This window comes from Athene noctua, chromosome 11 (assembly GCF_965140245.1).
Source record: "Athene noctua chromosome 11, bAthNoc1.hap1.1, whole genome shotgun sequence".
Classification (NCBI taxonomy): domain Eukaryota; kingdom Metazoa; phylum Chordata; class Aves; order Strigiformes; family Strigidae; genus Athene; species Athene noctua.
In genome coordinates, this window is record NC_134047.1 from 23,291,513 (window position 1) to 23,314,221 (window position 22,709).

The window sequence follows — 22,709 nt, forward strand, 5'->3', positions numbered from 1 at the left end:
GTAACAGATGATTCTGTTCCAGGCAGGTGGCATTTTAGGCTCAAGTGAAGGGATTTTAAGATTCTCAAGAGGAAGAAACACCGTATTTTACATCATGCAGAACAATTAATCTATCAACTTAGATGATTAGAAGATAGAATTTAGAAACAAAGGAGAGTGGCGTCCTGACTATTTCTCAACAGCCTTTCATATGGGATAGTGTTACACCCAACTCTCGGGCATCGGGCACCATCTAGAGGAAAGATTGGTACGATGCAGCAGGGAAATTAAATATTAAATTTTTAAAAATAGCAAAAAACCTAAAGCAGGTCTTGTATAATATCTAACAGCTACTGAATTATTCTTTAGCAGCTCTTACCCAGGGAGAAAGCCATATGAAGGAACGGAAATTTGGAGATTTGTTCCACAAGACAGGATGTTGATTTGCACACAGGACCTCTGCACTCAAGCAAAACCCATGACTGTATTGTTAGTTATTTTGCACCTCCTATTTTTTTTTTTTTTTTAGAAAAAACAAGCTATGATACCAAGATTTAATTTTAAGGTTGCTGCATTTACAGATAATCTTAAAGCAAACTTTGACTTTTCAATATCCATATTTGCTTAGAACTGCGTAGTACAAGCACCATTCCCCAAGTTCCCTCTAAATAACGCTTGCTTTGACATCAGTTAAACTTTGGATTTAACTTCCACAACAATTAATACCCTTGTTCACCATTTAGCTGCATAAGAAAGGCCCGAGATGAGCAGGATGTACATAGAAATGTGCATGGAAAATACTAAAAAAACCAAAAAAAAATCCCAAGCTGAAAATGCTTAACTTGCTCTAGGGTTAAAATCCAAACAGATTCAGACACACACTCCCATGTACATTTACTGAGAAGGGAAGCCTGCACACCTACACGATTCCACTCTAAACTTTGTTTTTTTTTAATTTGCAACTGCACATTTCTGCCTGGTTTTGAAAAACTGCAGTCATGTTTTCACACTATGTTAAAACAGAAGTCAGAATTTGACTCACTGTGACACTATAATGATAAATAAGAGAGACACGCATTTACCTGGTGTTTCAAGCTGACTATGGGGAAGTTCATTTAATTTTCTAGTCAAATTAAACAGTGATAAACTCTGCTGGCTTGCACTTCCTCCCAACAACAGCCATAGAGTGTGATGGAGCATTTTGCAGAGGAGGTAGAGGCTGCCAGTGACCAAGGTATGAAAAGTGCTCTGAGTGCAAGCACTAGTGCAGCCCTGCGTGAACCAAAAAGAGGCAAAAAGCTGAAAAATGGCTTATTGTTAAATGCTGAGAGGTTTCTACAACATCAGACTGGTCGAAGCGATGGTATTTGAGTATTACCAGTTTCTACTCCTAAAGATCCTTTAAGGGCTTTCACTTTTGTTTATTTTTGAAGAGCATTATGGAAAGAATCTGGTAAAATCCAGCTTCCTCCTTAAAGCATCTCTGCTTCTGAATACCTCTGCTGTTCATTGGGGAAGATTATGCCAGTGAGCACGTCCTTCACTGCTCGGTGCCACTGCTTCTGTTGGCATTGACATGATGGAGTTGTGCTTTGGAAAAAAGATGAATAAGCACAACCATAAAATCTTGCTTTCGCTGGGAGATTTACTACCATCCCTCAGCACGCTACTTCTTGGATGCAGAGGATCCAGAAAGAGATGAGTCATGGAAGCTGCAAGATCCGCGTGTGGCTGCAGTGTGCTGTGGAAACGGGGCGCCTGGGGAAGGAAAGAGCCGCTCGAGGATGGGCCTTACTCACCACAGAGATGAGTCCTGGAGGGGAAAACCCGGGAGAAGCAGGAAAAGGTCTTGATCACAGCCCTTGCAGCAGCCTTGGGGAATAATAAAGCAACTGGGAGAACGTTAGGGCTAGGAAGCGGAGGTGCCAGGGAGCCAGCAGCACGGGAAGAGGCTTGGGAGCCGCTGCAGAGCAGTAAAGCCGAGCCAAGAGCACGCCAGCGGAGCCTGGCCAAGGGAAAAGTTACGCAACGGCTGTTTTGGGCATGACTAATGCTCTGTTTGTACTTGAGCCGAACGCAGGATGCCGCGGCCTGCGTACCTGCGCGCTGCAACACGGGCGGAACAAATAGCTGGGGGATTACGAACGGGCCTCCCATCTTGCTGGTGCCTGAAGGTGGCTGAGCTGCAGCGAGGGCCCAGCGTGGAGCCCTCCCAGTTTGGGGCTGCAGGGTCGGGTGTTTCTAAGCACTGTGGCGTGGGAAGGACACAGGTTTACTTTGGGACTGTTTTCTATCCCAGGCTTCCCAATTGAGAGCCCATTTTAGCAACCGTAGATATTTCCATCGGCTCTAGGTAAGCCCTAAAAGAATAATCCTGCCTCTTACGGTGGTGCAGCTTCACGTGTAGCCACTCCTCAGCTCAAATAAAAGTAAATTGTGAGTAGAGAGATCTTGTAAGGCACCAACCAAAAGGCATATGCATAAATATTAGGTGACTGTTAGCACTGGAACGCACCAGGACGTAACACTATACATTTGCAACGCTGTGTTTGCTCATGACGTAGAATTCTATTCAGCTCAGAAACATTGGGATGTATTTTCAGGGCATATTATAAAACATCCGTATTTTTTTTCTTTGCGTTCCCATCATGCATAAAAGTACGAGCTTGCAATTCTCAGCTCTGGAGACAGGTGGGAGAAACATTACCTCTAAGGATAGTGAATATCGGCATGCTCTTCTAGCTGGTAATTTATTCTGAGAATTGCAGTTTTGCACCGTATCTCTCACAGGAAGCAGCTGGGCTGTAACTTCAGAGGTTCCAGTTTAAGGCTGGAAAGGTGGGAGAGTTGTTACTATCGAAAAGCCACTAGAAGTGGGGTTTACAGCTTGGTAAGGTGGCACCTCGTGTCTCTGCTAGTGATGAGCTGATCAACAAACCTGCCTTCAGAAAGATTCCAAGAGCTACCAGGTGAGCGATTTTTTAAAAATTTAAACTCTCCTTAGCAGCTTGAGAGCTTTAGAAAATGAAGAAGAACAGAGGTCCACACATCGCCCAGTTAATCCGAGCTCCTGGCACAAAATAAACACCTTGGTGTAGGTGAATAGAGGCAAACTGTGCGGAGCAGCTGAATGTCAAGTCCCCGACTCTTTCTCCAGAGCTCCTGGTGCTTGGTCGGGTACCTTGAAGCACCCCGAGAAAAGGCTGCCAGCAGGAAGGACCACATCCTGACCGTAACAGCAGGAAGAACTCTGAAACAGCACTTCACAGAGAGCCGAGTCATGAGTAGCTGCTATAAATATATGCTTAAAATGAATTTATTCTTAATGTTTCAACAGCATCGATTTACGATGATTCAGCTCTTGGTATTCAAAGCATGAAGATGAGTTGTCTTTTTTTATTTTCCAGTTATGACAGTGATTGTTACATTGCCAATGCTCAGGGAGTTCTAATACCAATTGTTAGGTATTTATGGTGGCAAAACACAATTTTACACTAAAGAATGCTGTCAATTCACTTAATATGTTTTAGCAACTTAGTGGTAAAATGACATCAATTTCTGGAGCTTTGACAGGACGCTTCCCATTGAAAAAAATACTTGTTTCCCTTAAGAATATCTACAGTGACTGATACTGAACCCTTTTCTCGCTGATGAGAACAGGTGCTGTATCAAATCCTATTTTCATTTCCTGGACACTGGGCGGGAGCGAACAATTTTAATTTGTCTCCTGAAGCCAGCTGGCACCCTCCGTTCCCCATCCCCTGTGTCCCTGGGGGTGCATCACTGTCTGTGCTGAGGCGGACACACGGGTTTTGCATGAGGTTCCTCTAAACATTGCGACAGCTGCCCGACACCAGGCATCTCAACGCTGTCTTGAGCGCCTGTTTATGGTGAATTAAACAATTGCAACAACACAAGTAAATGTATTTTTCTGTACTCACAGTACATCGACCTAGAGCTGCCTCACAGGCCCTTCCCCTCAGCCAGACCCTTCTGTTGTTGCCAGCTCTCCGCCCTCACCTTCCACCCGAGTGTCCCCCATCCTCCACAAAACGCACATGGGCTCCATGGGCTAAAGATTCCCTGCTCTTTCTTTTCAAAACTAATTTTCTGGGCCTTTGCTGAGGTCTCATATTTCCCAACTGCTACCGGGCCAGGAGGCCGCCCCGTGGTCCTGTGCCTCTGAGGTGGGAGACTGGGCTGGGAGGAGGCTGAGGCCGAAGGGGGGGAGCTGAGGCCGAGGAGGGGATCTGAGGTCTAAGTGTGGGGGGCCTGAGCCCGAAGGAGAGGTTCTGAGCCCAAGGAAGGGGGTCCTGAGGCCGAAGGCCTGACGGCGGCCTGACGGCGGCCTGACGGCGGCCTGACGGCGGCCTGACGGCGGCCTCACGGCGGCCTCACGGCGGCCTCACGGCGGCCTCACGGCGGCCTCACGGCGGCCTCACGGCGGCCTCACGGCGGCCTCACGGCCCAGCTGCTGCTGCTGCCGCCGCCGCCGCGAGCCGCCCGGAAGCGCCTCCTGGCGCGCGAGCCCCGCCCCGCCCCTCCCCGCCGTGCGTCACCGGCGGCCCCGCCCCCTTTTCCGGCCGGGCGCTTCCGCCCCGGCGCCGCCGCCGCTTCCCCCCTCGCGCGAAGCCGCGCACCGCCCCCGTGCGGCCGGCGGCGCGCGCTGCACCCCGCTCGGCGGCCGCCTCTCGGGCCGGGATATCTATGGGGCGACCGGCGAGGCGATGAGCCCGGGCGGGAGCCGGACCGGGGCCAGCGCCGCGCACGGGCAGCGCGGTTCCTCCATGGGGCTTCGGCCGCAGTAGTGAGCGGCGTCTCCCCGGGGCGCGATCCGCCACCTCCCCTCCCCCTCGGGCCTCCTGAGGAGGATGGCGACGGCGGCCGCCCCGACCCAGCTCGAAGCCGGTGGGTATCGCTGGCGGCGGGGGTTGCCCTCCGCCCCGCCGGCCGCCCCCCCCCCCCTCCCCTTCTCCTTCCGCGTTGTAACCGTGTCCCCTTCTCCTCCTCCTCCTCCTCCCACCCCCCGGTCCCCTTCCGCCCCTCCGCAGAGCTCTACTACCTGATCGCCCGGTTCCTGCAGTCCGGACCCTGCAAGAAATCCGCCCAGGTGAGCGGGGAGCCGGGGGCTCCGCGGCGGGCGGGGACGGGCCGTGGCCGGGCCGGGGCAGGAGGGCGGCGGGCGGGGGAGCCGCTGCGCCGCGGCCGCCGGACTCACGTCCTTTGTGTGTGTGTGTCCGTGTGTCCGTCTGTCCCCAGGTGCTGGTGGAGGAGCTGGAGGAGCACCAGGTAAAGCGCCTGTCCCGGCAGGACGGGGAGGGGTGTGGGGGGGGGAAGCCCTGGGGACGGGAACCGGGGAGAGGCGGGGGTCGCGGCGGTGGGAGGGGGGGGGTGTCGGGGGTTGCCTTGCCCCGTCTAACCCAGCCCCGCTCCTCCCGGGGCTGCGGGAGACCCTGCGGGAGGCGCGGGTGCCCCCGCTGCGGGCGGTGGGGCAGCGGCGGAGGGGGGCTCCTCCCCGGGGCGGGCTGGCACCGGCGGGGGCTCCCCTCGGCCTCCCGGGGAGGGGTCGCTCCGCGCGGGGCTGACGGCCGTCCCCGTCCCTCCTCCTCCTCCTCCTCCTCCTCCCCGTCTCCCTCCCGCAGCTGATCCCCCGGCGCCTGGACTGGCAGGGCAGGGAGCACCGCCGGAGCTTCGAGGACCTGGTGAGCCAAGTTTCACTCCCGACTTCCCCGACAAGTTTCCCCCCCCCAACCCCACGCCGCTCCCCCCCTCCCCGTCGTGTGTGTGTGTGTGTGTCCCACTTCCCTCCCCGTCCTCCCTCACGGGGCTGCGCCCCGCCGAGGCCCGGGGGGGGGGGGGGGGGGGGGGGGGGGGGGGGGGGGTGCGGAGCGGAGGGAAGGTTTGGTCGGGCCGGGGGGGGACACCCCACCCCACACGCCCCCCCGGTGCGGCGTTGGGGGGGGGGGGGGGTGTCTGTTCGGTGCCGTCTGACTGCGACGTGCTGTTGTGGGGCCGGGCGGGTTATCTGAGGGCACGTACCGGGGGCCCCGGCCCGGCGAATGGCGCCGCGTCTTACAAGCCGGAAAGCGGCGGCGGGCGATGGAAGGCGGCAGCTGATTGGCTGCGGCGCCGCCGAGGAACTGGCAGGGAGGGCGGGATGGGGCGGGGGGCGCGGGGTGACGCGCTGGGGCGGGGGGTGTGTTTGTGTTTGTGTGTGTTTGTGTGTGTGTGTGTGTGTCCCAAACCCCCCCCGCCGCCCTGCGCTCCCCTCACCGCCCGCCGCTCCTCCGCCGGGGCGGGGGCGGCTCCCCGCGGCCTGTCGGTCCCTTTGGCCGGTTTTTGGGGATCGCGGTGGCTGCGCTCCCCGTGACCCCGCCGCCTCACGGCGCTGTGGCTTCACCCCCCCCCCCCCCCCCCCCCCTTTTCCCGGGCGAGCGGCGCTGACAGGGCCTCGCCCCCCCGCACCCCCCCCACCGGGGGAAGGCGGCAGCGCGGCCAGAAGGCAGCGCCCCGCGGGCTGGAGGAGGCCGCCGGTAGCGCGGTCGGGGGGTCGGGGGGGGGCCGGGCGGGGAGGGGGGAGACATGTCGACGTGCTGCCGGCCCGCTTGCGGGATCCCCCGGCCCGGGTGAGGGCTCCCCGGCCTGTGGTGCTGCAGTGCTGCTGCGCACGGGACGGCCGGGCCTGCTTTAATAGGGGGCAAAAAAAAAAAAAAAAAAAAGGATTTTGTTTAGGAAATGCGTTGAAACTATTAAATGCCGATGAAATATGTGGAGTGGCTGCTTTTGCTGGATGTGAACCGTATGAATATCTGTCATTGAGAAAGGTCGGGGGGCCGGGGCTGTGCACGCGTGCTCGTACCGGCCTGCGCCTGAAAGCACCAAACCCAAAAAGTCATTGTGATTTGTTTCCGAAGGGTGCAAATGGCCTTGTTTCCATTTCTGGGAGCTCTGGGTAATAACGTGCGGTGCTGATACAGCGCTTCGCACTTGGAGTGCTGTAAACTTTACTAATAGCTTTTATAATATTGATCTACTGCATCCGTGTGACCGTCGCTGTCTCCTCACCTGGAAGGAATTGAGAGGACGGCCTTGCCTTTCCCGTCTCGCCCAGCGCAATGGTGCTGTGGGATTTTGACGTGACTGTTGCTCAAACTGCTTTGTGGCTTGCTCAAGAGTTAGTTTTCCACTTTAGCAATCCTGTAGGTAGAAGCTCAGATGCAGATGGGAGAGCTCCTTGTGTCGGGATGAGGCTTTTGTACCTGCTGGCTTTCCCTTTCCAAAGCGTATTAAGAATTTAAGATGAATATTATGATTCATCGTACCTCTTGTGGATAATTCCGGGACTCTGTACTGAGTGAACAGACACGAAGTAAGTACTGCATTCAATAAATTTTAATGCTGTACAGTCTTCCTAGAGAACCTGAAATTGAGCTATAGGCTGTTTCAGGTTTAGCTTGTGACTGCACCCAGTACCCGAGAGGAATATTAACAGTGGCAGGATGAAGTCTGATTTCAGACCTACTGGTTTTGCTCAATCAGTTACACTAACATACATTTTTTTTCCTTTCATTCTATGGGACATGAATAGAAAAGCCTTTAAACCTTCTTTTTGTGTATTAGGGGGCTCTGTTGTAGCCGTGCCCTTTTCTTTAACGTTTCAGAAACGGGAAACAAACCGGTGTAAAGTGAGGCTTGGAATTAACGGGAAATTGCTTCTCGGTGTATAGAATTATCAAAATTAAGCATAAATTTTTTTTTCGCCTAGCTCAGACTAATCAACGGTAATCAATCCTTTTAGATTGCTTTTTTATCTAGTATTACTTAACTCTGTATCATGATTTACAGTAAGGAACAGAACTATAAATGAATCATTACAGCGGGAGAGGCTGGTGCTAGTTAGGATGAGCAGAGCTTCTCTCTGTGAATCCTCAGGCTGAAGCTTTCCCTGTTGAAGATGTCAAAGAAAGGCCTTTTTTTCCTCTCATTTGGAATTTGGACCTTTGATTGCATATGATTGTGTATTAACCTGAACTACAAGGGTTAAGAGAGATGTCTGAATGTTATGTTCATAACAAAGCTAGGTTTGCAAAGAACACAAATAACTCTGACCTTCATTTTAATTATCTCAGTCACGTAATGAACCAAAAATAAATTACAGATGCTAGCAATTGGAGGTAAAGTTTTTCCCACCTGTTTCTCCTTTTTGAACACTTGCAGACAGAAACCCAAACTCAGTTACCATCTCTGCCCCATGTTCCAACTGCTGCTTAGGCAGGCCTGAGATAATCAAACCCAATGAGAGTTTGCAAAGCCAGAGAAGGCTGATTTTTTTTTTTTTTTTTTTTTTTGTTTGTGTGTTTGCCCAATATTCTGCTTTGGCAAACCTAAGGTATTTCTTGTTCTAATTGCTGATGTTTCCGCTTTGTTTTCCATTCTCAGTTGAACAGTGGTATTTTCCAGAAAATATGCCGATACTCTTGCCGTTGTGTGTGTTATTGCTCTTAGGCCTTTTGGAAACAATAAAGATGTAACAACCAAATCGCCTACTAGGTGACTTTTATCTAGGGAATGTTTACCCCCGCTTCACTCGAGTTTTTAGTCAAGATCTGAAAACTCTCTGTTGAGAATTATTTTTGATTTAAACTTGGCCTTCTACTTTAAATGCCAGGTACCACAAGGCAGAAGAGTAATTTAAGTCCCACTAATAAGAATCGTACCTAGCGAGCAAAACCACGCAGAGAATACTAGCTTACGTGCATTTGTGTTTGCTTTGTCTTTTCTGCTTATTTCCACTTTGGAATACTTTTTTCTGTGCAACATGTGGCTGCCTGTCTAGGTAATCGTCCAGGTGTACTCCAGAGTGGTTTTTGCTTTGTTACTGTCTGCTGGAGACATGCAATGTGTTTGTAAAGGGGAGGGCCTTCACTCTCCTTATGAAGGCCTGAAGTGTGTTAAACTTGCGTGCAATTAGTGCTCCTATTTTAAATTAACCGTAGCAGTTCAGTTTGGAGCCAGCTGTTGTGCAGATGAGTCAAGCTGAGCCGCTTCAGATAATCAGGACAGTCTCCAGTGGACTGCTGGTCGAAATTATCTTTGTTTATCCCTGATAAAGATGACTGGCTCTGGTCTGGTGTTCAGGAACTTTCTGATGGGCTGTCTCTTCTGGCTCAGTCCATTACGATCTTTGTGCTGAAGATACGTGTAATTCCAGGAAAAACGGGGAATCGGCTGTTGCTGGAGAGTGGAGAGCTTGCATCCGTGAGCGGCTGTGCTGGTATGGAACAGCTTATGGGATTTGGCTTTGAGTTTCTTCCTTGCCCATCTGCATTGATTTAAAACTAGCGATGAGGCTGAGGTGCTGTTATTTATAGATATCACCAATCCCGGCATTAGCAGCTGAGAGATGTTATGGTTTTGTCACCTCAGGAAAATATCATCTGGTAGCGTGGTAGTTCCAACCCGTTCTCTCTGGGGGAAGCGAGTGGATAATGGCTTTTTAAATTCATCTGTATTTGCATACTGTTGACATCTTGTGCAAGTCCAGTATCCGAGCTTCCTTTTGCTGAGATTCCATATTTGACGTCTTGAGTAATTTCCTGCTTGTTCAGCTGCCTTGGTCCTCTTGGTCTCCTCTGCTGCTTTTTGATACAGTTGTCAGTGGATTCTTAACGGATGGTTCTTTTGGCAAACGAGAGAAGTGTCGTACGACTGCCTCGAGGTTAGAACTCTGCTGCTGATGCACCACTGCCTGCCCACAGGGACCGGGTACGAAGGAGCCTCCCAAGGTCTGCCATGCGTTGCTCTTGTGTCAAATTCAGTCTGTGCTTTGCAGCAGTTTTTCGCTGGGCTTCCCAAAAGAGATGTTTCAGAGCTGTCTGGTTCCCATCCCTGGGAAGACAGACATCTTATTATAAGTAGTCATCACAAAGAGTCTTTTTTTTTTTTTGGTTGTTTGCTTCCTGTTTACTGAAGCCTTCCTTGAAGGAAATACTGTCAGCAGCAGTGCCAGGGGATTTCGTTTGCTTCTTTCAGGGATCAACAAGCTTCTTGCCTGTCTTCTTACCTGTTGGTGAGGACCCTTTGCTCTGCAGTCTTTGAGATTATGGGGTTATGCATCCAACAACAGAAGCATAAACAGGTTTAGGGCTATGACTTTCTCCCAGCCCCAGTGTGATTTCACTAATAGTTCTTTACTTGCAGCTGCTTATCGCTGGAACCATTTATTTGCATACTGGTTCAAGCAGTCGTTAGCATTCACCTGGGGTTGTTTATGTAGGTTTTTTTTTTTTTTACCAGAACAGATTCATTTCACCCAATTCTTAAAAGTTTTTAGATCCACAAGACCAGTATGGTTATTGTGTCAGAGAACTCTTCCGTGGTACTGCGGCATTCTTCTGCTCTCTCATTTTAACCTTTATAGGGTCTTTCACATCTTAAGGCAACAAAACAGTTTTATAATTTATCCCCGCGTGCAGAACTTGCTCTCACTTCTTCTGTGTTATTTTAACATGCTCTTTTAAAAGCTCTTGTTAAGCGTGTTATTGGCCTGTATTACTCATCTCTGTTTTTTTTCTTATTTTCTAAAATACTTTCTAATATTCTAAAAATATTTTCTAATATATTTGAGGAGGTGATAATATCCTTGTCATTGTTTAATTTTGCTGTATGGAGTTTGGACTAACATACACTAAGAGGTGTGGCTATAACTGGTGCTAACCGTTGCCTTTTTCCATCCTTTGTTTAATGAAAATTTGATTTGGGAGACTTTTTTTTTTTTTTAGCTGTATGTTTCCAGTTTTATGTTTTGGAAAGATACTTAAAATCCATTTACAGCTATCTCACCTAGAGGTGAAAGGATGAGGTTTTGTTTCAAGTTCTATTTGGAACCTGAAAATAGAATTGCTTGTTTTGCTCTGGGCTGTGGTTTAAGCATTTTATCTGGAAGTTGTTACGGAAAAAAATCGCCAGGAGATTTTGCTGCTATTGCTGCCTGGCTATGTAGCTGTTTGGTAATAGCAGCAGTGATAATATTCAGATTTAGGGCCACTTATTTGGGCTGTTCTGGCTTGTAGAAACATGAAGATGTGCAGGGAAAGAAATGTGATACAGCCTTTCTTCTGTAGTATGGCATGGTTCTGATTGCGGGTGGCAAACCTGGTGGGTAGGGCTTGTTAATGAAGTGAACGGTCACTTTGATATGTGCCTGGTCTGTGCAATATGCTCCACGTTAAACGTTGTTTAGAAAAGTTTACAGTCTAATAAAACCGCACACTAAAATCTAGATGCTTCAGCAGCTCAGTTGTGCCGGTTTAACTCTGGCTCCATGATGGATTTGCCAATTTTTCTGGTCTGGGCAGTGATCAAGCAGATGTCTGGTATCCTGAGCTGCTTAACGTCTGGATGTCCCAGGGAAATCACCGCCAGGCCTGTGCAGATAACTGCTGCATGCTCCGTGAGTCAGGCGCGTCCAGCTTTCACCCTGGCCCGCACGTGTGTTGGTGTTCGCTCTCTTGGCTGTTCTTTGTGAAACTGGGGCTTCGTCTGCGGATCTTTAAGCAACAAAGTCCCTTTCTGATTCTGAGTGGATAGATGCACTGAGTGAATCGGGACTGCTCGTTGAATAACTTGTGCTCTGCCTCCCGCAGTAGGATATTTGCTGCCAGGCTTAATTCGGCACCTCTCTCTAGACATCGAATAGTGGCGATACTTCAGAAACAGCGAGCTCCTGAGTGAAAAGGAAAGCGTTTTGCTGCATTACACTAGGAGAATGGTTTGGACTTTTCTGTGAAATTTTCTATTTCCAGAGAGAGTGGTATGTTGGTTTTTGGTTTGTTGGTTTTTTTTGGTTTTTTTTTGGTTTTTTCCTGCCTTAGAATTAAAATGTAAAATTCCACAGCTTCTGGATTGCTTACTCTTTTTCTTTCTAATCTTTTAATCTTAAGCTTGATCAGTGGTTAGAACTGGCAGTTCTTGACTGAGAAGCATGTTGTTAATTATCAGAGATGTAAAAAAGAATTTCATACTCAGTTTTTGTTAAATTGCAGATTCTCTCTTTAGAATTGCCTTAGTTTCAGAGCCTTTCAGATCCCTTTCATACTGAAGGGAGACTAGTGCAGGATAATAAAACATTTTGAGGAATTAATGCATTTATAATATTTCAGGAATGAGTAAGAATGATAGGCAAATAGAAAAGTTCAGATAATCCTTTTATCTCATTTTGACTTCTGTTATATCATGTAATTTACAATGAAAGACAACTCATGCTTATACACTAAACCTCACTGGCTTTACAACTGGGAAGATACCAATATAATTTTGGAACTCTATGATTTGGGGGAGGAAAAAAAAAAGTTAGAATGGCTGGAGAACCCGGTCAGTGCAGGAGAGCATTCGTGGGGTCATTTCTTGATGCTCGCAGTGTGAAAAGTCATGAAATGGGACCATGTCAGGGTTATTTTTCCTGCAGAGGTAGGATTCCTCTGGTTCCATGACTGATAGGATGTGTGGAGAAGCCTGTCTCTGTTCTGTAAGAGTTCCCATTCAGATTAGAAGAGGTTTTGGTTGGGTTTAGTTGTCTATATCATTAGAAAAGCCTTTCCTTGTTGGTTTTTTTTTTTGTTTGTTTGGTTTTTTTTTTGTTGGTTAAAATCTTATTTGTGGGATGGTGCCGATCCCGCTTGTGATGCAGTCGATTACATTATACTGCCGTGACTCACTGTGCTGAGCCCCGTAGCACCACTGCTGTTGCCCAATTGGAACGAACAGTTTCCCAATGACATGGAGTAATCATCTGTTTGATGACATAGTTCAGTGAACAATGTTTTGGCAGCAGGTCTGAGCAAAGTGCTTACCTTTTCCTCCTTCCCGATGCGTGCCGCTCCCCCCGGTGTGCGGGAGCAGGAGCTGGCCATATCCCTGGGGTCTGGGTGGACAGGAGAGCTGGGCCTGTCTGATGATGCTCTGCTGTGCAAAGAAGCGGTCCTACCCCTTGCTTTCCACCAGCTCTGCTTCTCTGAATCACAATCAGCTGCTCTAAACCGGGCAGAAAACCTTTCCCTTCTTTTGTGGGGTGAGCGTTCTTAGCCAGGGGAGCAGAAAGGGCTCCCTCCGCAGTAGGTGAGCACTGGGGCTGGTGCTGAGGGGAGCTTGGTCGTGGTTTTAGCCAGACTGGGGGATCATTCTGGCTCACTGCAGCTGCACAACAACTTGTCCTGCCCCACCAGGAGGGAACTGCCCTGTCACCAGCATTGGCCTGTGACTGGACGCATTTGAAGTGGTCATGTAGGCGAGAGGGGTGTGCGCAGGCACATGCCTCCTATTATTTCTTTACAATGAGCACTCTTCTGGCCCTTTCAGGCCAGCTTTTGTATTATTTGGCATTAGTTTGTGGCTTGGTAAAACAAAAAGCCTGGTTTATGGCAATCTCTTTCTCCATAATATTGCAACAGATACAAAAGTTGTAAATAGTTCTAATTATTTTTTCATCTTCAATCACAGGTATGTAAGAGCTGAGTGACCTGTTGATCTTTAAAAAGGAGATGGATGTAGCTGTCTGTCCTGTGTTGAAGGAGCTAAATAAGCTCTGATGTTGAGTTTGTGCTGCCAGCTAGTAAATATAGTAGAAGTCGGGCAAGTGCAGGACTTTCTGGATAACGAGGCACAATTTATTTGCTGTTTGAATAGACTGTCGGAAAAACTATTGTCTCTCCATAGAAAACAGCCTCTAAAGGAGGAAAAAAACCCCCCAAAAAAGAATGTTTTTCTCAAGATGACAAATTAGGAGCGGAGCCTGCACATGTGGGTCTTAAAGATACTTACTCCCAGTAGCTAAAAATCAGAGACTGGGTATTGCTTTTAGGATAATGTTTAGGGTTTTTGTGTTTCTTACAGTAATATGTGCTTTTTACAGTAATATGAGTGTCTGGCAAGCATGTTTCAGCTAAGCAAGAAATACTGTCTGTGAAAAGAATGAACCAAAGGGTAAAAAAGGCTTAAAAAAAAAGTCCCCAGGCAATACTTTGTTTGGTCAGAGCACTGCACTGGGAACTCTTGAGTTTCAGGGATTTTTGTTTGTTGTTAAGTGACATCCTAAATTACAACTGTAGCTACTACCACCTGGAATTTCTGGTCTGGCTTTTTCAACACTCCATGTCACTTTAAAAGTAATCTTTGGTATAATCAATTTTGAGGGGGTTTTCCGGGGTTTTCGACTTGATTTCAGTAATTTTAACACTTTAATATGAACCAAAGAAAGAAATAGCAATAGCAGCAAGAATAAAGCCATATTCAAACGTCTGCATTATTTATGTGTTTAGGTGGCTGTCAATGCACACATCCCTCCGGATTATCTTCTTAGGATCTGTGAGAGACTTGGACCCCTTTTAGACAAGGAGATCCCACAGAGTGTCCTAGGTGTGCAGACCTTGCTAGGTGTTGGGCGTCAGTCTCTCTTAAGAGCAGCAAAAGGTAAGACTCACAATTTATGTGTGATTGAATTTTATTTTAATGATCAAACCCCTTTTGTTTTGATTCATGTTGTGGTATCTACATGTGTTTTGCATGAACCCTGGTTTGTCTCCTGTGCTCGTCAGCTTTCTTGTTGCAGTCTTGCTCAAATGCAGTTATTGCTGGCTCTGTTGCATATGTGTTTCTTTGGCTGAAAATACCATTTTAGGCAGCTCTTGCCTGCAGCTGCCTGATCTTGATACTTGCTTCCTCTGCCTCCCTTCCCCAACACACTGGACGGGTCTTTGTGTAAATGATGTGATGAACTGGATTAGAGATTGGATCCGTCTGAAAAATAGCCCTTTTTTTTCACATACATATAGACACGACTGTATCTAAAATAACCCAGCAGTCTCTATATTTTGTGGAACTGTTTTTCAGGCTGATTTGTTCCATTATTTAATTCCCTGGCCGTGCAGGCAGATGTCATCTTGAAGGGCAGGGTGGCATTTGGGGCAGCATTTAGAGGGTGGGAGAAGGTGGGGACTGATTCTTCAGTGATAATTCCTGTTTGTCCTTGCTGAAAGTTAATTTGAATGAGAGCCCCCATTCCTTTCATGAATAGAGCACCGGTCCTATTCTTTTTGAAAAACTGCTCTGAGATAATGATCCAGAGAGCACAGTTTTGTGTTATGACTCAACAGATCTGAGAGCCATCTGCTATTGAAGAGAGTTGTTCCTCCCTTCCCTCCTCACTCCATGTCCCTGCCACTTCTTCCCCGTAGGAGCCAGAACTTACTTGATCCTGTGATGTGCTGATTCAGAGAGCTAATATGTTGCAAAATTTGTTATTGCTGGTTGTAGTGAATTAAATTAGCTCATGGAAGGATCAGAGTGCTGGAGGTGACATAGGCAGCAGGAGCATCCTTTTGGGAGGGGGGCAGGGATGGGAGAGCAGGACCTTCCTGTTTCAGTGGCAGTTGAGCACTTAATTTACTGCATCCTGTGAAGTCACACTTTGATGCTAATGAGGACTATAGCATTCTGCTGATCCAGTGGATATCACCTGGAGGGATGTGCTGCTTGCAAACACATTCCCCTACTCGAAGTTCTGGGATGGACTCTTTGTTTTGCCTATGCCTTGCTATAATTGGGTGGAGAATTTCAGGTTTGCAGGGAGGCCTGCAGAGTGACATTCCTTCATTCCAAGTTTGGTTTGCATCTAAAAAGAAAACAGCAACAAAGTGGAAAGAGAAAATAAACATTTTAGTGCTAAGAAGCGAAGTTCCTTGAGTGAATTAGGGGACAGAGGCTGGATGAATCACTGAAAGATGAAGTGCTTCCTAAGCCATGTGATAAATTTATTGCCAAGAGACTTCTGTTAGATTTATGGTGCAGTTTTTTTCCCCTTCAGAAAAAGGTGCTGTGACGTTGTACCGTTTGGCATGTAAACCACACTCACTAATATGAAACAGTTTACCTTTTTCAAAGTGGGCATACCTGGATTTCCACTCCCCCTAGTTGTGCATCAGTATGAAGTTTCCATTTACCATTAGTATTGATAGCTGGTTTAGAAAGTATGAGTGCTGTTTGTAACGTGTATCGTTGTAAGACTCTGTGGTACAGTTTGAGTTTTAATCCAGAGGTGCTCTTGGGAGTCTCTTTGGGTCGCGTAAGCTCGTGCACTTCATGCTCAGATAGCTGAAGGGTGATGCACAGATCCACCAATCTGTGGCACTGTCCTTCTGTTTCAGTACTTACGCACCGTGGAAGCTCATTTCTCTCCTTCCAGATGGCCAAAAATGGAAGGAGTCCAGGTCTAATTTCTGAGGCACTCTGAACAGTCTCAGAAAAATCACTATTGTTCTGGAGAGAAGGCTCTCTGAGGCCAGTTGGCAGCAGATAGCTGGAGTGTCTTTAAAGAAAACAGTCTTCATTTTAAAAACAATGATTTTTGGGGGCTGGGGTGCAGAGGAGGATCTGAAAGGAGGGCATATTGCCACCAATTGCAGGAAAACAGATTTATCGGCAAAAAAAATTTCTCCCTTTTCCCACTTTCAGAGAGCAAATGTGCGCCTATGTGTATTCTCAAACGCACAGCTCATAAGAAGAGGTCCTGTATGTGTTGGGATTGCAGAAGGACTAAAACGTACCGAAGTTCTGTCCTGCCTCACTCCGAAGTGCACCCACTTTTTTCATTCTCTTTTTCTTCCCATCGATTCAGACTCCCTGCTCACCAAAATGAAGCAAAAATAAACTGAAACCATTTACAGTCATATCGCTTAGGAACTAGAAACCGGAGTAGCGATCTCCTTTAAGTGTCAGATCTCTGACAAACTGTTCAAAAAGACAGATTTTATTTCGGGATGCTGGGAGTGGTGCTCGATGCTCTTGATTTTAAGGAGAACAGGTCAGTTGGACGTGGTTTGGCTGATTGTTTCACTAACCCTCTGTTAATCTCGCTGGTACAGACTTCAGGCATACACTATGGAAAGGATCTGCATTTGCAGCTCTTCACAGAGGCCGGCCTCCCGAACTGCCTGTAAATTATGGGAAACCACCAAACGTGGGTGAGTTTTGAAATACACAGAAGATGGTTTTTTATTTCTCTGTATTTTTATTACCGTTCCAGCTGAAAGTTACTCTTACTGACTGAAACGCTACTGTGGGTTGGCATTAATGGCTTTTTTAACGTTTCGTCGTGACTTAGTCTAAAAAAAGGTTTCTCACTGACAATAGAATAACCCTTTTTGTGTTATTCAGGCTCATATATTCCATAATGTGTGTACACACGTTAAAAGTTGTGGCCACGTTGAAAAGTTTTGCGCGTCAGCTTCCTGTTTGGGGGGCAGTGTGCTTGAATATTTTTTTTTTTATGATACACCTACATAATGTGTACATATGCTTAGAAGATTGAATAAGCATGGTGACAGGAGTGTGTAAAGGATCTTTTCATACAGGAATCTTAGCCAGAACAAAGCGCCTGGCTCCCAGGGAACTTTTTTGACTCAAGAATTCATTTTAGTTCGGTTATGAGAGAAAACAGACTGCTTGTGACATCCCTTTCCAAAAAGAAAATAATCACCAAACCCAACATTTGGGTTACTTCAGTTTTAGTTGTCCATACAGTTAGATAAAGAACTTGTATAAAACTCAGGTATATGTAGGCATTCAGCTTGCATATCATCAAAGAGCTTCTCTGTTTTGCTTAAATTGAAAAGTATTTTCCTTGTATGGTCTGAATGTTCATGAACTGTTTTTATAGCAAACAAATTTGATTCTTGCAGGCATAAATATAAGTCCTGTCAGACATGATTTGTTTCTTATTAGGATATTTCATTTGTATTTACCATTTGTTTGTGCAAATAGATAGGCTTTTCCTGGTTTGTTAGGGAATCCATTCACATATGTTTCTCCCATCCCTTTGAAGGCGTAAGGGTGATGAGGGCAGTCTTCAGTTCTACCACGTCTGTTCCTCTATTTATGCTTCTGAGAAGAGACTTTCTCTCTCATTACTAAAAAATAATATTTGTCAGACACGGAAGTGCCCAAGCCTGGGCTGTTTGTGGCTGAAATCGATAGCACGCTTTGCATAAGGTCTGTGGTGGTGTGGCAGCAGTGTGACGGAATAGCAAAGTTAATTATGGGTCTTCTGTGTGGAAAAGAAATGGCTGTTTGCCTGGAACTAGTGCACAGGGAACTATTGCATTAGTACCTTCCCTGATTTTGTCGGATAATTTATGAGTCATACTGTGGATGTTAAAAAAAAAAAAAAAAAGAAAACTATTTCCATATATTAGTATGGTTACTTTTCCATATATCAGCGTATTTATTCTTTTAGGCTGGTTCTGAAGTTACTTTATTGTTAGCAGTTGGGCTGAGGGATTGCTAGTAGGCTGGATTATAGATTTATTGCACACACTCAACTTGTGTAGTTGTATTTCTATAAGGACTCTTGGATCAATTCTTTCATAGGAGGGGAATCAGACCATCTGGTTTTGGAATATGCAGTGTTATTAATGAACCATACGAGCAGATTGGACTTCAGCATTTGTCATGCTTTCATGACAAGGGTCTGTGCTGCTTGCTTGGTGATTATTTAGTGATTTAGAGAACAGAATGATATTTTGGTTTTGGTGTTTTCCTATGAATTGTTTTTTTAAAAAATGCAAAGGTACTATATGGAAAAGGGTTCTTTAGAGCCAGGAATTCATTTTTATAAGTATTGGTTCCTGGAAGAATGCAGTCCTCCTAGTAAGAGAAGAAAATGTGTATAAAGATTGAAGTAAGAAGTTGACTGTGGTTAAGCTGTACTGGAGGCAGGAGGTTGGTTTTGAGATTCCCCATTGTTAATCTTGAAGTGGAAGTCACAGTTCTTCTGTGGATATTTGTGCAAAATGGGTGTTGGTTTGTTTTTTTTTCTGATGAGTAGTGACAGCCGCAGATGCTGCAGTGTATCTGTGTGTCTTGTTTTAAACTACAGGATGAAGAAGTATGCCCAACCTCTTCAATATTTTGGCACAATTGTGAATTCCCATACTGTGCTGCCTTAAATTGAGTTTTCTGGAATTACTTGCTGAAGTAGTTGGCCGAAGTAATAGACACCCATAATAATGTGTATCCATGAGTGAGATAAAGTGATTGTGTAATTGCCTGTGTAGACAGGTAAATAAGGTAGAGAACTAGCAACTAAATGTATTCTTATGTCGTTGCCCTTCCAGTATAAAGATTTAAGCTTGCCACTGTGTGTTTTTCTGCGGTGCGAATGGGGTTGCTTGTGGTTGCCCTCCCAGCTGGAAGAGTCCATAGCTGTAGTGGTTTGTCCTTTTGTTGGGGTGACGCTTTGTGATCTGTACTCCAAAATAAAAAGTCATGCACAGCCAAACTGGAGCAAGAAATCAATGTTGCCTTCTGCCGGCATGTCTGTGCAGAGCTGGGAGTCTTGTGGCTGGGAGGAAGGGCTGACCTGTGGACGTGGTGCTCGGGTCCGTGGGGTTTGTGTGTGGAGTCTTGGAGGCCTGTGGTGATCTGCTGGGGGAGGAGAGGAGGGGAAAACGCTGTCCCAGCTTGGTGCTGCTGGCAGGCTGACGTGGTGAAGGATGGTCTTTTAGACCGTTTCTCTGCAGGTTTTGCAGTGGGGGTGGGTTTAGGATTCCCTTTGTGCTTTTCCAGTCAGAAAGTTGGAAGATTAGTTGTACAGTACCTCAGCAAGGGGAGTTACTCACATACGATAAGCCCGCTTTGGAATACTCCTTTGATTTTTGTCAGGACTTTTTTTTAATTTTGCAGGCAACACAAAGCAGATTAGAGAGAGGGTTGTTTTTCCTCTTTGGTTGATTACTAGAGCTAACCTGAGTGTGAAAATCTTTCTGTAGGTAACTGTTGTTAGTGAAAACAGCACAAATTTTGGAACCAGAAAGTTCATGGCCAAGCCTCAGTGAAGAGCATGAAAATTTACAGCCAAGGTGATCCAGCTACCTTAGGCCTGCCAAACAGCAGGGCTGCCATGAGCTCAGAGATCAATGATGCTCTAAATGAGTTCCATGAGGTCAGCAGCTATGAAAGCTGGAACACTTTGTTCTTTTGGTGCTTTTACTGGGTCTAGCTGTCTTTGTGGCCACACAACCACTCTCTGAAAAGATATTTTGCATGTGGGAGCCAACTGTGTTTGTTTCCCAGTGTTCTTAAGAAATCCAGACTCGTGTTTTTTCTGTGCACACTGTGAGTGATGATACCCATCTTCACAACCGGGGCTTACTCACCACACGTCCTGGCTGTGTAAAACGTTAGGTCCTCATTGCAAAGTTACAGTGCTTATTTCAGAGGGTAAAACAGTATGATGTGAAATCATCTCCTTTAATACCAGAGAAACTCTTTTAAAAGCAAATGTTTCTACCAGCATTCCCTTTTCTATTTTTGCTTGCAAAAAGTGGAGTGAGGCAAGGGTTTACAGGGAGAGGAAGAATTCAAGCAGTTTGAAAGTTGGCTGCAGATAGCTGACCTCGTCTGTGCTGAAATGTTTTAATTCCATCCAAAGCTGTGACGTAACTTTGAAATTTGTGATGTCTGCTGGTTGTTTTTGAAATTTTGTTTTCACTGACGAGTTACCGATGTAAGGTTTTGGTCCAGTCCTTCCTAGGTGAGCTTTCTTGCCAGGGTTTTTAAGTTTGTGCTCTTTTCTCTAGTAGAATGGATTGTGATTTGTTTTTTTTTTTTTATTGTGCCTTACAAGCACAATACCTTCGTTGCACTGAAGAAAGCAAACTTTACGGGGATTTTTGTCCTATGTGGGTAATTCCCTATTTAGGTATTGTGTATTAATGCTCTACTAAAAATACAAGAACTGAAATTGGGGATGTTTGTTTTGTTTCATGGGGGGCTTTTTACTTTGCACTTCCTTTGAAGGCAGTGATAGTTTATAAAGTGTGGGAAGACAAAAATCTCAATCACAGCCTTGTGCGTGTGGCACGTGTTTCTGGGATCCCCTAAGCGTTTTTATAGAGGCTCAGATACATGGAATAGTTGCTCCTTTTTGTTCAAAGATGCTGTTGCTTTGATCAAGGCGGTACTCCTTACAGCACAACAAAAGTTCTATATTTCTCTGAAACTTGTGATTGAAGCGTTTCCTAAGCGCTGCTTTTTATTTTTTTTTTCTTTAATTATCCATGAGAGATTGAGGAGTCTCGTCCCCGTTGTGCAAAGAGGGAAATAGACACAGAAAAAAGTGAAATTACTTTCACATCCTCTGAAACTGAGCTTATTGCAAGTCTGGGAATTGACTGGAAAAGTTAGGTGCCAAGTGCCAGATGAAAGGCTGTGGGAGTTAGGTGCCTGACTGTTCCTTATACCTTTTAGTGCTTCCTTCATGTGATTTACAACAAACAGCACTGGCAAATTTTCAGCAGGATTGCATGGGAACACTGGAGTACACAGAAGGAATTATGATTATTGGGAATATTGTAAACTACGAGTATACCTTTTCGATTCACGCAGTTCTTTGTGTGATTTAAAAAAAAAAAAAAGTTCAAAGCCGTTTGAAATTGTTTAAAGGCAGATACACTGTTATTATGCATTTAAATGATTTAAGCATTGAAAAGCACAGCAGAATTACCATATTGCTAAATTACTACATCTCTGTGTTGGCATAACGGTGTCCACGATGTGGGGGAAAGGGAGGTGTAATATTTTTAAGAACTTGGCTTTTAAGCTGGCATATTTTAATAGTAAATAAAATAGTGTGTGGGCAAACCTGACGGTACCTTTATACAGCATTTAGCCCTACAGGATCTCTGTGCCCCCCTGTGAGAGGTGGGGAAAAAGGGTCAAAGATTTCATTTTTACTTTGCTAGGGGAGACAGTTTCATTTAACAGTTCCTGTATAATATCAGGCATCCATTGAATAGTAGATAGATGGTAAATTAATTTGGTTTAGTGTGTTATGCTTTTAGTATTGCTGAATACGTGTTTTTACATGAAAAACAAATATTGACTGAAGGTGAGGTCGCGGTGGGAGCCTGTGACTTTTGCAAGCATCTACACATTTTATGCAACTTTTTTTCTTGTGTGCAATGTTTCAGTCCCATCGAGTGCCTAAAAATAGTCCAAATTTCAGAGCACAGAACTGAGAAACCAAAATACTTTTGGTAAATCTGGAAACAATTTATTTTCCTCGCCCATTTATCCCTTTGCTTGTGTATAAATACTCAAATCTTAAACATTTATAGAAGTGTGTTATGGGTTAGTAACCCTTCGAAATGATGCTTCTTTGTAGGTTTTATTAAACATTCTGTAATCTTTTTTTTGTGTACGTAGGCAATGATACGATGATACAATTAAGAAAATGGGTCAAGGTGTTCACTATACTTTTAAACTAAAGGATTGAAAGGCACTAAAAAGCTTCGTGCTGCTCCTGTGAAGCCCTGCCTACTTCAATGTGCAGTAGGCGAGATAAGGGAGCCTGCTATCACAAGGACTCAACAAAGCCCAGCAATATAGCAGTGTTAGATCTTTAAGGGCCATTGCAAAAAACTCAAAACTTTCAAATCAAAAGTTCAAGCGGTATAAATTAGGATGGGTAAAATTACATACCCCAAATGGTCTCAAATTAACACGTTAAATCCAAATTTAGCATTAGGATCTTTCTGCATTCTACAGCTGCCATAATCTTCATTTGGTGGTGTGTCCCAGCAAAGGCAACACCTGCCTGTTTTCTCCTTTTTTTGTCTAGTGGAAAGATTTGTAGTCACCGTCACTGAAACCGCTAACAGGGCGGGTTTTGTGCATTT

General features: G+C 45.9%; 1 protein-coding gene across 3 annotated transcripts in view; it reads left to right on the forward strand.

Moving 5' to 3' along the window:
* Window positions 1–4,682: 4,682 nt before the first annotated feature.
* The window catches only part of BRWD3 (bromodomain and WD repeat domain containing 3), a 57,173-nt gene continuing 39,146 nt past the window's right edge, over window positions 4,683–22,709 (forward strand). For 2 of the 3 annotated variants that reach the window (XM_074914943.1, XM_074914940.1), the window contains exons 1-6: window positions 4,683–4,887; window positions 5,031–5,089; window positions 5,239–5,268; window positions 5,622–5,681; window positions 14,295–14,445; window positions 16,896–16,994. In XM_074914943.1, the coding sequence (XP_074771044.1) occupies window positions 4,851–4,887; window positions 5,031–5,089; window positions 5,239–5,268; window positions 5,622–5,681; window positions 14,295–14,445; window positions 16,896–16,994 (436 nt within the window). In that variant the 5' untranslated portion in view covers window positions 4,683–4,850. Of the gene's footprint in view, window positions 4,888–5,030; window positions 5,090–5,238; window positions 5,269–5,621; window positions 5,682–14,294; window positions 14,446–16,895; window positions 16,995–22,709 lie in introns of those variants that run through there. The other variant, XM_074914941.1, reaches the window with a different exon arrangement.